The 17,037-nt window shown below is 41.6% G+C and overlaps 1 protein-coding gene across 6 annotated transcripts in view; it reads left to right on the forward strand.

Annotated features, from left to right (window-relative positions):
* The window catches only part of PPM1B (protein phosphatase, Mg2+/Mn2+ dependent 1B), a 77,406-nt gene that overhangs the window by 39,138 nt on the left and 21,231 nt on the right, over positions 1-17,037 (forward strand). Inside the window, exons 5-6 of one of the 6 annotated variants that reach the window (XM_070734546.1) lie at positions 1,956-2,008; positions 16,452-16,533. The exons of 4 other annotated variants lie outside the window; for them this stretch is intronic. In XM_070734546.1, the coding sequence (XP_070590647.1) occupies positions 1,956-1,984 (29 nt within the window). In that variant the 3' untranslated portion in view covers positions 1,985-2,008; positions 16,452-16,533. Of the gene's footprint in view, positions 1-1,955; positions 2,009-16,451; positions 16,693-17,037 lie in introns of those variants that run through there. One more of the 6 variants, XM_070734545.1, reaches the window with a different exon arrangement.

Here is a 17,037-nt window from a genome sequence, read left to right on the forward strand (position 1 = left end):
AGTACACCCTCCCTTCCCAATTGCAACATTTGCCCTTGGAATACCCTTTCTCCTGACATCAAGCAGACCTAACCTCTTTGCCTTCTGAAAGGATCTGAAGACCTGGCTTTTCTAACAAATGTTGGAGAAGTGTATATCTAGAAAGTTATTTGGGGATATGAAAGCTGTACAGTGGTATCTCTACTTACGAACTTAATTTGTTCCGTGACCAGATTCTTAAGTAGAAAAATTTGTAAGAAGAAGCAATTTTTCCCATAGGAATCAATGTAAAAGCAAATAATGTGTGCAATTGAGGAAACCACAGGGAGGGTGGAGGCCCTGTTTCCTCCCAGGAGATTCCTAGAGAGGCCCCATGGAGGCTTCTCCCTGCCTTTTCCGACCCTGTTTCCTCCCAGGAGATTCCTAGAGAGGCCCCACAGAGGCTTCTCCCCGCCTTTTCTGGCTCTGTTTCCTCCCAGGAGATTCCTAGAGAGGCCCACAGAGGCTTCTCCCTGCCTTTTCCAGTTACAGTTTCGGGAGCTCGGATTTGTAAGTGGAAAATGGTTCTTGAGAAGAGGCAAAATAATCTTGAAAACAAAAAATTCATAAGTAGAGACGTTTTTAGGTAGAAGTACCACTATATTGTTTTGTTTTACAGTATTTATTTATTTATTCATTCATTTATTCATTCATTTATTCAATTTTTATGCCACCCTTCTCCTTAGACTCAGGGCAGCTTACAACATGTTAGCAATAGCCCTTTTTAACAGAGCCAGCATATTGCCCCCACAATCCGTGTCCTCATTTTACCCACTTCGGAAGGATGGAAGGCTGAGTCAACCTTGAGCCGGTGATGAGATTTGAACCGCTGACCTACAGATCTATAGTCAGCTTCAGTGGCCTGCAGTACAGCACTCTACCTGCTGCACCACCCCGGCTCTTTTGTTGGGGCATGTATTATGGTTTTTATTATTATTTTTAAGCCCCCCCTCTCCGGATTTATGAAGCGTATATAAATTGAATAAATCCTTCTGACTTTCCAGTCTGGTTTCCAGTCTTGGTGTTTCCTGTTGATGACTTAGAAGCAACTATCAAACTTGACACTGCTTAGCTTCCTTTCCCAAGCAAAATTTGCCATGTGTTACAATCTGCTGATACTTTTTCATATTTAGTCTAATTTATTGTTTTTATTTCCCATATAAAATCCAGCCATTTTTTCCCCAGTATTCTGGAAATGCATATTTTTTAATTGTTGCTGAATTACAATTCACACCCAGTGATGAAGGATGTTGGGTTTATAGTTATTAACTGATAGAACCCTTACTGCTCATACTTTCTGCTTAACAAATGCTGTGATAATAGGGATAGCCTTAGATTTTATTTTACCTTTATCCTGTCTTTATTACATATAATGAATGGCCCAAAATGACCCAACTAATTTCTGTACCTAAGTGTCCTGGTTTCTAATCCAGCATTTAGTGAGCATAACAAAGTTGGCCCTTTGCCTTAATGTACCATACATAATAGGATGATTCAGGAGCTAGTACACATTTTGTATGCACATACACAAATAATTGGTATTCATGCTGACTGAAGTATTTTAGAAGTCAAACCTTCTAAAAAATTAGCTGAATAAATATACTACTAGCAGTGATGTGATTGAAAAAAATGAAAGTAATTCTGAATATTTGATACAGTGTGTAAATTACTAGAATGTACACAGAAACTTGGAGGAATCCATCATTCTGAAACTAATTTATAATTTAAGACTAATGTAATATATTTTAGGTTTTGTTTATAATGTTGGCCTGCAACTATTATGAAATATGATTTTCCAATAAAGGTTTACCTGAAATGAACCTCTGAAGGGAGTTTGCAAAAAAGATAACCCCATAAATCCAAGCTAGTACTATATTCTGCCCCATATTATCAGTAATCCTTATGTTTTTTGCACCCTGTATTTTGAAATGTTATAGGTTATCTTCTAAAAAAAAAGAATGGCTAATGCGTACTGGTGGCAGGTAAAACGGTAAGATGATGTGCTAATAATATATTATCTTCAACTGAGGATATTTGCCTGCTTATATGAGCTAGAACTCTGAGGGAGATGGGCGGTTCAAAAATGAGAAAAGTAAAATAATAAACTTGCAATTATTTGTATTCAGAATGAAAACAAAAAGATACCATTAAAGTAACAAACTACTGGTGAAACAGCAATTGCATAGACAATAAACAGAATAATACAGAGTAAATAGAACAGCTGTAATCTTAAAAGTAACAAAATTTCTGGTTGTGCATACAAAATAATTACTGATGGAATGTATAAAATGATTGGGATAAGCTAATAGGGATGCAATTACAGTATTGAAAAAAAATCAGATTTTTTGTTGTCTTGTGGGGGAATATGAGGTGAGGTTTTCAAATATCAAATTAGTTGCTGCATACTGGCTGGTGAGCAGCACAATTTGATGCGTCATTATTATGAAGGTTTTGACTTAGAGAAGATGAAAAATATTAATGACAGGGATATGTTTTAGTTATAGTCTGAGCAATCAAGCATATTTTAATGTTGCACTTTTCAGGTCTGATAGTATGGTGGTTCATAATCATACTTCACATATTATTAAGTAACCCTTTTTATGTCCTAAGGCAAGTGTTGAAAGAATAGAAGGAGTCAAACTGCTTTTCTTCTGTTGAACCAGTTATTTACATTTTATTTTAAAATTATTACAATACGTTTGAAGATTTGCTCTACTGTTTTAAGTGTTTTCTTTAAATTTTCTAGTTTTTCAGTGTTTTCCTTGCCATATCCTTGGCATTGTCGAAGTTAATTGTATACAGTATTGTAAACCCTCTTTTATTAGTTTGTGTAGCTTATTTTCCAAACTCTCATTGAGAAGAAAATAATGCATGTTATTTTTTCTCCTACCGTGTTTCCCCGATAGTAAGGCCATGTCTTACTTTCTTTTTACCCCCAAAAGCCCCACTATGTGTTACTTTCAGGTATGTCTTACATTACCATCCCCGGAAGCGAGCCAGTTTATGCCCTGGAAACCAGCTACTCTTCCAGCCAAGGCACCTTTTGAGCGGCGTTGCAAAAAAAAAAACCACACATCTTACGTCTCCCCTTCCCCCAACCCCGGCCTCTTTCACACAACCCGACCTCTTTCTTTCTCCTTCTCCGGCAGATCGAGCGCGCGAAGAGGCACCTCTCACCTTCCGCGGCTGCTGGCCGCCCGCCCTCTTTCGCCCAGCGCCGCTTGAAAGGACACCCCCCCCCCTTGGCTTCTGCGATATGCCGGAGAGCCAGAGAAGGGGGCGTCCGGACCCCCCCACCCCCAGCAGAAGCCAAGGGAGGGGGGTCCTTTCAAGCGTCGCTGGGCGAAAGAGGGCGGGCGGCCAGCAGCAGAAGGCGAGAGGTGCCCCCTTCTCCGGCTCTCTGGCATATCGAAGAGTCACCTCTCACCTTCCGCCGCTGCTGGCCGCCCTCTTTCGCCCAGCGTCGCTTCGGAAGCCGCCGAACGCCATCAGGGAGGTGCTTGGCGAGCGGAGAGGCGGTCACCAAGCGCCCCCCTGATGGCATTCGGCGGCTTCCGAAGCGACGCTGGGCGAAAGAGGGCGGCCAGCAGCGGCGGAAGGTGAGAGGTGCCTCTTCGCGCGCTCGATCTGCCGGAGAGCCGGAGAAGGAGGCACCTCTCGCCTTCTGCTGGCCGCCCGCCCTTTCGCCCAACGCCGCTTGAAAGGACCCCCCCCCCTTGGCTTCTGAGATATGCAGGAGAGCCGGAGAAGGGGGCGTCCGGACCTCCCCACCCTCAGCAGAAGCCAAGGGGGGGGGTCCTTTCAAGCGGCGCTGGGCGAAAGAGGGTGGGCGGCCAGCAGCAGAAGGCGAGAGGTGCCCCCTTCTCCGGCTCTCCGGCATATCGAAGAGGCACCTCTCACCTTCCGCCGCTGCTGGCCGCCCTCTTTCGCCCAGCGTCGCTTCGGAAGCCGCCGAACGCCGTCAGGGGGGTGCTTGGCGAGCGGCACTTGGCGAACGGAGAGGCGGTCGCCAAGCGCCCCCCTGACGGCGTTTGGTGGATTCCGAAGCGACGCTAGGCGAAAGAGGGCGGCCAGCAGCGGCGGAAGGTGAGAGGTGCCTCTTCGCGCGCCGATCTGCCGGAGAGCCGGAGAAGGAGGCACCTCTCGCCTTCTGCTGCTGGCTGCCCGCCCTCTTTCGCCCAACGCCGCTTGAAAGGACCCCCCCCTTGGCTTCTGCTGGGGGTGGGGGGGTCCGGACGCCCCCTTCTCCGGCTCTCCGGCATATCGTACCGTGTTTCCCCGAAAGTAAGACATATGTCTTACTTTCGGGGTATGGCTTATTTTAGCCGACCCCCCTGAAACCCCCCATATGTCTTACAATCGGGGGGGGGGTCTTACTATCGGGGAAACACGGTATGAAGGGAATTAATAATGTTATTACAGAGTTATACCTTTTTATGATAGTACTTGTTTTTTATTTAATTGGGAGATTCCTGGTGGGGTTAGAATATTATATAGACAACTTAAACTAAGGAATATAAGTTTTTTACTGTTATATTTGTTTCCAAAAAAAATACTGAGAATATTGCATTCATATCCAGGAAAAAATTATTAATAAGCCTTGCTATTAATAGAATAACAATTTCATGTTTACATTGTATATAGAGATATGCTGGAATTGGAAACCAGTTATTATTACAAACAACATTGGATACTAGCTCAATCCTTTTTAATAGATATTAATTTATTAAAATAAGTATTTTGTGCTGTTTTTAAATCTGTGTAGACATTCTTCATTAAATTAGCAGTATAAATGCAAGAAGCTCAATGGTCAGAAGTATAATTTAACAGTATCTAAAATATTTTTTGGTTGAAAGTGAACTTCAAATACATATAGATATACATCTGTAATCTTTGGTATATTGTCTAAAAGTAAAATAAAGGACATGGCAGTTAAGATTTTTTATTTGTAATATAACTTTCTGGTAGAATAGAATAGAATAGAATTCTTTATTTGAGAAATTTACAGTTGGGAAATTAAGCAAATTGGCAGGATTCAGCATTCACTGAACCATTTAACAGTATCATATGTCTTTGTTATACTTTTTTATTTTGAAGTTTAAATTCCATTGCATTCATGTGATTAGCAATATCTGTTGGGAAAACATTTTTTAAAATGAAAAAGTACCAAATTAGCAAGATGAAGGCCCCACTTGTTTCTTATTAGAAATAAGCAGTATCCCCGTTTTAGGCAAAGTACAGTGTATTTTGAAAACCTCAGCTATTTAATTTGAGAAGTTCACCATACTTGTTGTACCTATTTGTTAGAAGAGAAGTAAACTGATCTGTGATTCAGTTGTTGCACATCAATAAAATTAAATAGTTTTATTAATTAGGATACAAAGAAGTACCGTATTTTCCGGCGTATAAGACGACTTTTTAAGCCCTGAAAATCTTTTCCAAAGTGGGGGGTCGTCTTGTACGCCGGATATAGGACAGTGGCGCCGATATTTGCGATCGCTGGGAGGGGCGAGAACACCGCCTCCCAGCTGGGCGAGCCTGCGCTGCGCTCAGGCTCGCCCACACACTGCCTTCGGCAGCACAAGCGTGCCTGTCCGGCCGGGGAAGAATCGCCCCGGCCGGACGTCAGTTTCAGCTGGGGGGGGCCAGAACACCGCCTCCCAGCTGGGCGAGCCTGCGCTCCGCTCAGACTCGCCCACACGCTGCCTTCGGCAGCACAAGCGTGCCTGTACGGCCGGGGAAAAATCGCCCCGGCCGGACGTCAGTTTCAGCTGGGGGGGGGGCAGAACACCGCCTCCCAGCTGGGCGAGCCTGCGCTCCGCTCAGACTCGCCCACACGCTGCCTTCGGCAGCACAAGCGTGCCTGTCCGGCCGGGGAAGAATCGCCCCGGCCGGACGTCAGTTTCAGCTGGGGGGGGGGCCAGAACACAGCCTCCCAGCTGGGCGAGCCTGAACGGAGCGCAGGCTCGCTCACACACTGCCTGTCCGGCCGGGGAAGAATCGCCCCGACCGGACGTCAGTTTCAGCTGGGGGGGCGCGAACACCGCCTCCCAGCTGGGCGAGCCTGAACGGAGCGCAGGCTCGCTCAAACGCTGCCTGTCCGGCCGGGGAAGAATCGCTCCGGCCGGACGTCAGTTTCAGCTGGGGGGGCGCGAACACCGCCTCCCAGCTGGGCGAGCCTGCGCAAAGCGCAGGCTCGCCCACACGCCGCCGTCCGTGCCTCAGTTCCGTGAGAGAGGGGGGGAGAGAAAGAGATAGCAAGAGAGGGAGAGAGAGGGGGGGTTAGCAACAGAGGGACAGAGAGAAAGAGAGAGGGGGGATAGCAACAGAGGGAGAAAGAGAAGGAGAAAGAGAGAGGGAGAGGGGGCAGAAAGAGAAAGAAAGAGATAGCAAGAGAGGGAGAGAGAGAAAGAGAGAGGGAGAGAAAGAGATGGCAAGAGAGGGAGAGAAAGATAGAGGGGAGATAGCAACAGAGGGAGAGAGAAAGAGAGAGGGAGAGAGGGGGAAAGAAAGAGAGAAAGAGAGAGCAAAAGAGGGGGAGAGAGAAAGAGAGAGGGAGAGAAAGAGATGGCAAGAGAGGGAGAGAGAGAGGGAGAGAGGGGAGACAGAAAGAGAGAGAAAGAGATAGTAAGAGAAGGAGAGAGGGGGGGAGAGAAAGAGAGAAAGCAAAAAAAAAAGAGAGAAAGAGAGATAGCAAGAAAGAAAGAGAGGGAGAGAGAGGGGGAGAGAGAAAGACTTTGATCTTTTCCCCAGGTATTTTTGTACCTACTTGACCAACATTATTAGTGGTTGCAAAATTGAATGTATGAACTTGTTCATTTCAATAAAAAGAGCCAGGGAAATGATTGAATGTTAAACTGGATGCATTTATTTCTGCCTGTTTGTATTTGTTCTTATGTTTAACCATTGAAAATGTACTTTTCCTCCAAAAAGAATCATCTTTTCATATTTCTTAGGCAACATTTTAAAATAACTTTAAAAGCTGAGGTCATATTATTCACCCTGCTCTGTATCATAGCACACTGCACAGTACTGAAAATTGGCAGGGTCACTAATGGTAAACCCGACAAGTTAAAATCTGTTTAAGTGACATTGCAAGAGGATAAAGACAAGTGCGGAAAGAGGAAAAAATGGATGGGCTGTTTGGATTGCGATATCATGATATCACATACAGATTCTCATTCCATAATAGATTCTCACATAGGTGTCAGCATGCTGCATGTTAGACTGAAAGATACCTGCAGAATAGATGGTAGGAGAAAGGAAAATAGCCAGGTTCACCTTTTTGTGTTGACAAATTATGATGAGTTATAATAATAAACTTAATTGTGGTGAGGAGAAATATGAGAGGCAGACAAGACAGATAGACAGAGACATATGGAGAGATAGACAGAAGAGTGCTCCCACTTGGCTCTCTCTCTCTAAATAATTCATTCATAATTTTAACAATAAGATCTTCATCATTAGTAATTAAAATATTGTGTTATCATGTTCAGAAATGATTTTTTTCTCAATGCAAGTACATCATAGACCTAGACTCAGTCAGGTCTATGATGTACAGAAGAGGGGTAGCCTTATACGGCGAGTATATCTCAAATTCTATATTTTAACTGGAAAGTTAGGGGGTCGTCTTATACGCCCAGTCGTCTTATACGCCGGAAAATACGGTAGATGGAATTTCAGATAGTATCCGGAAGAGATATTAAAAGTAATGTTCTCTGCCTTAATTTCTCCCTGCTCCCCTTTCACATCCTTTCTAGACTCTAATCCAATATCTGGGAAAATGATGTTCCAGAGGGCAGCCACCACTGTAGGAAATGCTCTCTGGGTTCTGCCAGCTAGCACTGCCTCATGGGCAGAACCCGGAACATGTCCTGTCAGATCTCAAAGGACAAGTTGACCTCATTAGGGAGAGATGGTATGATTGGTAGTCTGGCCCAAACCATTAAGACCTTTAAAGATAACCACCAATATCTTGAATTGCACCTGGAAGCATGCCAGTAGCTCATGGAGTAGCTCATGGAGCAGAAGTCTCACATATGCCAACTGAGTTTGCATCCATAACTGTTCGTGTTGCTGCACTTTGCACCAGCTGAAACTTCTAAATACTTTTCAAGAGCAGTCCCATGTAGAACACATTATAGTACAGTGTTGGTGAACCTTTTTGGCACCGAGTTCTGAAAAGGGGAGGGTGTGCCAAAAAACAGAAGAACAGAAGGCCAGCTGTCCAGTGCTCCTGCAGTAGCTCCACCTGGCCTTTCAGGGGTCCTTGCATCTTCCTGTCCGCCCCCCTGCTTTCTGTTGGGGTGGTGGGACATCCCCATTGACGACGGCGTTCCACAGCCCTGGACACAGAGAGTTGGGTGGGGAATGCTGCCTCCCTCTCCTGGAAAGCCGGAGGCCCTTCCTGGCCTCAGAGCTAAGGGGCATCAGATTTCCCAGGGCTCGGGTTGAAGAACTTTGGCCAGGATGAAGCACCCCCTACCCACCACCGAGAACAAGCCAGCACAGACCCCCCCCCTTTGCAACTGACGCACCTCTTACCCCTCTGTGGCGTCTCCCTGGATGAGGAGCTGCACAGGAGTCCTTGCTTCCCCAATAGCAGCTCCTTTCCCTCCTCTCTGCTCCAGAATCCTAGACGGAAGCGGCAGTGTGAAAATTCCTGCTGCCTCTCACAGCAGCCGCCACCCAGCCAGCAAACACTACCCCGTACACCCGAGCCAACCAGGTGCTCTGGACTGCGGACATGCTTTGGTGCCACAGGCTGAAGGCCTGGAACTCAGGCAGGCAGGGAAGGAAGCCCTGGCTTGCCCATCCTGGCTGGCAGCTCTGCTCCCCTTGCTCTTCTGGGTTCCAGTGTGCCTGCCAGCTGCTCTTCAATGCATGCAGAAGTGCCAGAAGGGGAGTTGCTTGTGCACATGCGTGTGCTGGGAAGATAGCCTTCTGGTTTTTGTCACTCACATACACACTGCCCAACTGGTCTTTGTGCACATATCCACACCAGAAACTGGAAGATTATCTTCCCAGCACACGCATGTGTGTTAGGTGGTTGCTCTTTCAGTTTCTGGAGCTCCCACGCTTGTCAGAATATGGAAGAGTAACAGGTGACAGCTCGCATACCTAGAGCAATGGCTCTGCGTGTCACAGGTTCACCATCATAATTATTAGTAACAGATGACATGGCTCCCCAAATCAACAGACTGGAAATTTCACACTGGACTTCAAGCATCTTGCAGTGTGTGCTTCTCCATTCTTCCTCCATATTCTATATCCTTGGTTTCCAAATGAGATGCAAAAGTTTCCATAGTCTCTGTTGATTTGGGGAGCCATGTCATCCGCTGGTGTTGGTCCACTGTGCTTTAGTAAGTCCAGGATCAACACAATCATCTACCAGGAGATTTTGGAGCACTTCATGTTTCCTTCAGCAGACAAGCTTTATGGGGATGCTGACTTCAATTTTCCAGCAGGACTTGACAGCTGCCCACACTGCCAAATGCACCAAAATGTGGTTCTGCCCATAGGATTTCTGTGCTTGATTGGCCAGCAAACTCGCCTCATCTGAACCCCATAGAGAATCTACGGGACATTGCCAAGAGAAAAGTGAGAGACATGACATCCAACAATGCAGAAGAGCTGAAGGCCGCTGTTGAAGCATCCTGGTATTCCATAACACCTCAGCAGTGCCACAGACTGATAGCTTCCATGCCACGTTGCATTGGGGCAATAATTGCTGCAAAAGGGGCCCAAAAGAATACATATGCATGCTGATACTTTTCAGAGGTCTGATGTTCTATGTACAATCCTTGCTTTATTGACTGCATGCACTAATCTAATTTTCTGAGGTGATGGATTTGGGGTTTTCATGAGCTGTACCCCATAATCATCACAATTATGACAAATCACAGCTTGAACTATCTTGTCTTGCATGTAATGAGTCTCATATATTACGTTTCACCTTTTTAAGTTACATTACTGAAATAAATCAACTTTTGCACGAAATTTTAATTTTTTGAGTTTCACCTGTAAATCAAACAGAAGGTGACTCGCATGAGAGACAATAAGCAAGTTGTGTTACTCCAGAAGCAACTCCCCTCCCCCAATAGTCAAGCCTATGTTTTGGCAGGAGCCTTGGGTCCAAGAGTCTCTCAAATTAGATACATAATCTACTTAGTATATAGTGTAACTCCATTTAGAACAAGAGATGAAGCTTCCTCAGAACCAGGAATATCCCAAAGCCTCTTGGCTTGAGTCAAAACCTTTGTTCCCCCAACCCCTCCACCAAAATACAACCTCCGTAGCAGCACTTTGACAAATCAGAGCGCAGCCATTGAGATGAATATCATCAGCATTCTGACAATAACTTGCCCTGAACTGATGGATGACCTCATTAAGTCATTTCATGTACCATAGATGTTAAATAGGAGAGAGCAAAGAACAGCATCCCACATAATGGGCTGTATGCTAGACTTCTCCTTTATTAAAACTGATTGGAATCAACCCTGAAGGAAGGAGGTGAATCAACACAATACTACACTATCTCCCTCAACCTCAAAGCCAATGCAAAGGGATACCATAATCCTTATTGAAAGCACCTGAGAAGTCAAGAACAGGAAGAAGAGACGTATCACCCCTCCCTTGTTCTTGCTAGACATCCTCCAATAGTGCAACCAGTGCTGTCTTGGGCCTGAATCCTGACTATAAGGGGTTCATATAATCTTCCATTAATGCTTATGGTGCCTACTAGCTGGGTTTCAACAAGAGTTACTCTCTTTGTGTGCTTGAAGTAATACTGAGAACACATTCCCTCACCTCTGGTGAAGTTACATATAAGAAACTCACTTCTTCCACACATGCCCCAGACACTTTTTTCAATAATCAAGTCCTGCTGCTTCTACTTAACTGCAGTGGCATAAATCTTTTGAGACATCCCAGAATTCACACCACGGTTTAGAATTAGAGAGCTCTAATGTGGATGGAGAGAATGTGAGCACCAGAATGGAGGTGGCACGAGCCTCACCCTTGGGAAAGTTCAGACTTATTTCGAGGGCTGCATATGTGCTTTCTCACAATTTTGATCATTTTAATGTAGATGAAAGCAGGGGTTTGGGGATCCTTGTATTCAGTATATAAATGTCAGGATGGGAACAGAAACAGTCTGTTATACTTATAGAAATGTCTTTGTGCTTTTGATATACAGAGAGCAAAAAGCAGAGATTGGTACAAGACAAGACAGATTCCTGTAGAACTCAATCACAATTTGGTGTTTGATATATTTTATGGCATTTCTAGGCCTCCTCACTCAACAGACTCTGGTGTTACATTGCATCTCTTTGTTTTCATTATATGTTGCATTTCACTTACTTTAGTTCATGCCCATTGTAAAGCTTTTCTTAACCATAGTCCATTCTCTTCAGGGTGCATTTGATTTAATTGAAGACAATTTAAATCACTCTTTAAATCCCTGTAAAATGCTTGATTTAAATCAACTCTATTTAAAATCATCATTTTTAAAGAGCAACTTCATCTCTGACCCATAGTGGTTCCTCCTCTGACCTGCTATTGACTCAATAACAGTCCCAGTATTGCAGAATAGCCTCATGCTGCATAACTAAGCTCTATTTTATGCTGAATAAACTGAATTATTAATGCATCTTAAAAAGAACACTATCTTTAGATAGATTTTTACTCCAAAAGTATTTTATTAAAATAAATTTAATAACTATCAAAAACATTGATTTAAATTTTTTAAAAAATATTTTTTTAAATCATCAATTTTTATCCACCCTGATTCTCTTCTATTTTTCTTTCCTATGCCATCTCATTTTAAAAAAAAATTAGGAGAAGCTTGTTACCTTCTCAGTACTTTCTGTGTACCTTCATCTCACTTGACTAATTCCCAGTGAAATATTTCTTTCATGGACAAGAAGATTAATGGCTACAGAGCTCTCTCTTTGATCTCCCCCATAGTATGGGGCATTTGAGACTTAAACAAGCTCTTATCTAACAATGTCCTCAGGAGTGTTGGATTACAACCATCTACCACTGGCAGAACTAGTTAGAGATGGTGAGTGCTATAGTACAGTATACTTGAGGATACGCCATGCCATAAATATTGTTTTCTATACGAATTGATCTTTCACATATACCGGGAAACAGTGTGCCTGTGCAAGTGTTCATGAATTATACTTAATCATATCTCTACTTATAAGTATCTTATATTAGCAATTTAACTTGTAATAGTTTTAATTTAAAATGAGGAATACTGTGGAAAGGAATCATTAACTGCTTCTCAGCTTTGGATATAATTAAAAATCATATTTATATTAGAGGAACCTCATTTGAATGTTTTTAAATAATCTCAAAAATTCTCTATTAAGAAACTCCCAGACTGCTTTTTAAATCCCATATTCAAGCATATACAGATGATGCTCAGTTAACAATGGCAATTAGGACCAGAATTTCCATCACTAAGCAATTTGTTCATGAAGTATAACATCTCATGACCATGTTGCTTAATGGTGGCAGTTCCAGCAGTTCCTTGTTGCCATCGTTAAGCAAATCACTATGAATCATTAAGTAAAGACATTGTATGGTTGCTGTTTGTGACTTCCTCCAGGCTTTCCCATTGACTTTGCTTGTAGGAACTTGGAAAAAAAGCTGCAGATGATAACCACGCGACTATAGGATGCTACAACGTTGTAATCATAAACTGGGTGCTAGATTATATTTATGTGATAGTTGCTGGGGTCACATGATCATATGCAAGCTTCACAGTTGGCTTCAGACAAGCAAAGTCAATAAAGAAGCAAGTGAAATTGGAGATAATGATCATATGTTTTGCTTAACCACTGTGGATGACTTAAAACCACAGCAAAACTGATATTAGTCTGGCATAGTCACATATTTCATTTAGCAACTGCATCATTAGCCACATAATTGCTGGTTCCAATTGTGGTTAAGTGAAAACTACTTGCACTTTATCATAGTATTTATTATATGTTTGTTTATTATACTCTGCCTTCCTACCATAAAGCCCTTGAAGGTGCATTTTGCCACTTTATAGCATTGTGTGTGTACACGAGAGTGCACACACATGCAAGTCTCTGTAAACTATAGCTTGAATACTTGCAATAGTGGTCTGGCGGGATTGAGTCTGCCATAATGTACTACATGTAACCTTGGTTTTGATGAATTAAAATGTTGTAAATAGAGTAAATCCTATCCATTGAAGCAAATTGATTATTGTTTGAAATTGTCCACCAAATCAATTCAGGTTCCGTTAAACCAGGCTTGGATAGATAACATACCCATGTTTCTGTGATTTCCTTCTGCAATTCTGGCTCCTACATTGACTCTGGACCGGGTCTTATTTCCATTAATAAAGCAGGTAGAGGATGGAAATCCTCCTGACGCAGATGGAAGCTGTTGCCTTTCTGTGGCTATTGCATCAGGGTCTAGGATAACTTGCTGCAGTTGACTCACCTTGGATGACTTGCCCGGAGACTCACCATAGGACAATTCAAAGTGGGATAATTCAAGAGAGGGACAAGTGAATTGTAGCAGGTATTGTCTTGCTTTAGTTTTGAACCTTCTCAAGTTAGAAGTCTTCCAGGCTGGGATGAACTGCAATTCTACTTCCCCTCTCTTGAGTTGTCCTGCAATCAGTTGTTCCATGGTGAGCTAGCTGGGGCAAATCAGCCATGTTGACTTGGCTGTGGCGACTTGTCTCATCCTGGTTGCATTGTGGCAACCCCTTTTGAAGACAGAATGAATGGTAACTCATTCTCTTATGTATAAGTTAGACCAGTGATTTTCAACCTTTTTTGAGCCGCGGCACATTTTTTACATTTATGAAACCCTGGGGCACATTGAGCAGGGGGGGGGGGGGGCTCAAAAAAGTTTTGACAAAAAAATTATCTCTCTCTCTTCCTCCCCTTCGCTCTATTTCTTTCTCCCTCCCTCTTCCTTCCTCTTTCTCTCTCTCTCCATCCCTCTTTCTTTCTCTTCCTTCCTTCCTTTCTTTTTTGCTCTCTCTCTCTCTCCCTCCCTACGTCCCTCTATGTCTTTCTCTCTCTCTCCTTCCCTTCCTGTCTTTCTCTCTCTCTCTCTCTCTTGCTTTCTTTCTCTCTCTTGCTCTCTCTTTCTTTCTCTCTCTCTCTCTTTTTTTCCCTTGTTCTCTTTCTCGCTCTCTTGCTTTCTTTCTCTCTTGTTCTTTCTCTCTCTCACGCTCTTTCTCTCTCTTGCTTTCTTTCTCTCTCTCTCTCTTGCTTTCTTTCTCTCTGAGCTTCGCGGCACACCTGACCATGTCTCGCGGCACACTAGTGTGCCACGGCACACTGGTTGAAAAACACTGAGACTATGTACTCAACTTGGATGTATTTTGAAAACCATTTGGAAACTACCATTGGTACAGAATGTAACTGGCTATCTTGAGTAAGTGAAAACTATTATAAAAGAATAACCAGTCTTATGGACATTTCATTGGCTTCCATTAGGTTTCTAATAGAACTTTACTTGTAAAGCCCTTCAAATAGAAGCAATATATTTCTGTTTGATCACTAGGAAAATGTTACTTTAAATTCCCATCATAGGCGAGACTAAGAGGGTGGAAGACGGAGGCAGTTCTTCTGTTTTGAAACATTTTGCCTCCAAATCAGATAGACCCCTTGCCTGCTCTTTTGGATTTTAGATGAGCCAATTCAATTCAGTAAAGATTAATAGAGTTATTCCAGTTGACTATTGGTGTGTTTTTTGTTTTTTCTTCTTTTGTTAACATTTACAATATTTGTTTTTAATCTAGTGTTAGGCACTCAGATTTGTGACTGCAACTTGGGCAGACATGCAAATTGAATAAAATAAGTATAAATAAATAAGAAAAATGCATTTGCTGAAATGACCTTATTCATGCAACCTTTCTGTCCCTGTGAGATGGATCATTTTTCCTAATATTACTTGCATACAGAGCTTCTAAGTAAATTATCTGTTGTTTAGATCAGTTTTTGTATTGGAAAACTATTTACAAGCAGCATTTTAAAAAGCACTTATTTTATTATAGCTGTAGATTTCCATACAAAACCAATATATTTTGAAGTATTCTTAACTTTGGAAAGAATGAAACTCCACAGTGACCCATTTAATATATACTACATATATCAGCTGCCTGTTTTCACTATAAATTCTTTACTTTGCAGATGTATTGAAGTCATTATTATTATAAAACAACTATAGGCTTGATTCATGTGACATGATACACTAAGTGGCTAAATTTGACAGTGGAGCTGGTTATATTACTTACATATATTATGTTCATAAAAATGAAAAAGAAGTTAAACAGAGCTAAGTGAGATTTCACTTTCTGTAATTATCATTTTCTGTACCTTGTGTACTAAGAAATTGAAACCTCAGTAACATGCTGAAAATTATCAGCACAAAAGTCCTATGCATTTAAACCATTATAATAAAGAAGCATACTTTTTATCTAGCAAGCCTGGAGGTGGAGATTTCCCCCCAGTTTAGCGGCAGTGGGGAACTTATTGTTTCTGATATTAATCTATTTAAAACAAGGTTTATTATTTGAAGGATAAAGGCCTGTTTTTCTATTCTGCTCATGGCACCTGAGTTTTTTATAGTCTGTAGTTCTTTAAAATCCATGTAAGGGGGCATATTATAGAGCACAACCATAAGTACACCCTCTGAGTACTAAGTGATTGAATGTAATGTTGGAGTTTTATTCGGTAGTCATAGGCCTAAGGTTGGTCTTTGACTGGCATATCAAAGATTGCTCTTCAAAGTGGAGTTCTGGCCATGATAACAGTTAAATTTATTTTAATTTAAATTAAATGTTATTGACTTTAATTATAATAAGATTATTACAGATATATTTAGTAAATATCTTTCTGTTACATTAAGCAATGCAGATACAACAACTTTAGAAGGACTCTGGAGACACTACAGACATTTGGGGTACTGGAATCTGTGAATTTGCATACTATACTAGTAAACATTCCTAGAGAAACCCCTTTCATGACTCCTGTCTCCAGTGCCAGTTTAGATGGATATATTCCATTTGGGCTCAGAACAATGAACTGTTTAAATTTTTTTACAAGATTTAAATGTTGCACATGCTATGTTTAGAATCAGCAGTTTTTGTGTCAGGAACTTAACGGAGCCTGTAATGTTAATTTAAAAAGATTGCTTAGGTATTTCAATAACTATCATTTGACCCTTTGAATTTTTTAAAAAATCTTGGAATAAACTAGTAATTTTATGACATAGGGTGTTCAAAATATACACATAATTATATGCAGTAACTAATAAAAAGGCCAAATTCTATATGCAATTTCATTAACAGAGTTAAACCAAGTATTCAACAAAATAAGTTACCCATCTTTTTTTCAAACTTTGTGTGCTGCTTTTGATTTTTTTCCCCACAGGAATTGCCCAAGTCATTCAATGTCCTGTACGTTGGATGAACTGTAACAACTTTAAGTGACTTATACTTGACAAGAAATGAGAGTTAGAATATTGAAGGAATATTTATTTCAAGAATAGAAGAATATAAAGAAAACTGAAGAGAATACAGAAGAACACAAGTCTTATTTTCCCTTTCTCCTTTCTTTCATTTTCACATTTCTCCTGATTCTAATAAATATCCAAACTCTGCCCTTTGACAAAGTCTGTGGTTTTCTTAATTATGCAGCCTGAAATTCGATTAAATGTAACAGCATCTTGCCATTTTATATCAGCTATGAAGCATTAGAAATTAAATTATGGACTAATTACCTAAACCTTTTTATGAAACAAAAAAAATAATTGAAAATATATTTTCATTAGGACATTTGCAAAGTCAATTTCTGAATATCAGAATTTGTGAGCTTTTGTATAATTGGATAATCATTTAACCAGATGAAAGAACAAAGAAAATATTCCTGTAGTTTGCACTGAAACTAAATACTTGTTTTCAAGAACAAGCGAAAATATTGAACACATTTTTTTTATTGTGGAAATTTCTCCATTTGA

The sequence above is a fragment of the Erythrolamprus reginae genome, chromosome 1 (assembly GCF_031021105.1).
Source record: "Erythrolamprus reginae isolate rEryReg1 chromosome 1, rEryReg1.hap1, whole genome shotgun sequence".
Lineage (NCBI taxonomy): Eukaryota > Metazoa > Chordata > Lepidosauria > Squamata > Dipsadidae > Erythrolamprus > Erythrolamprus reginae.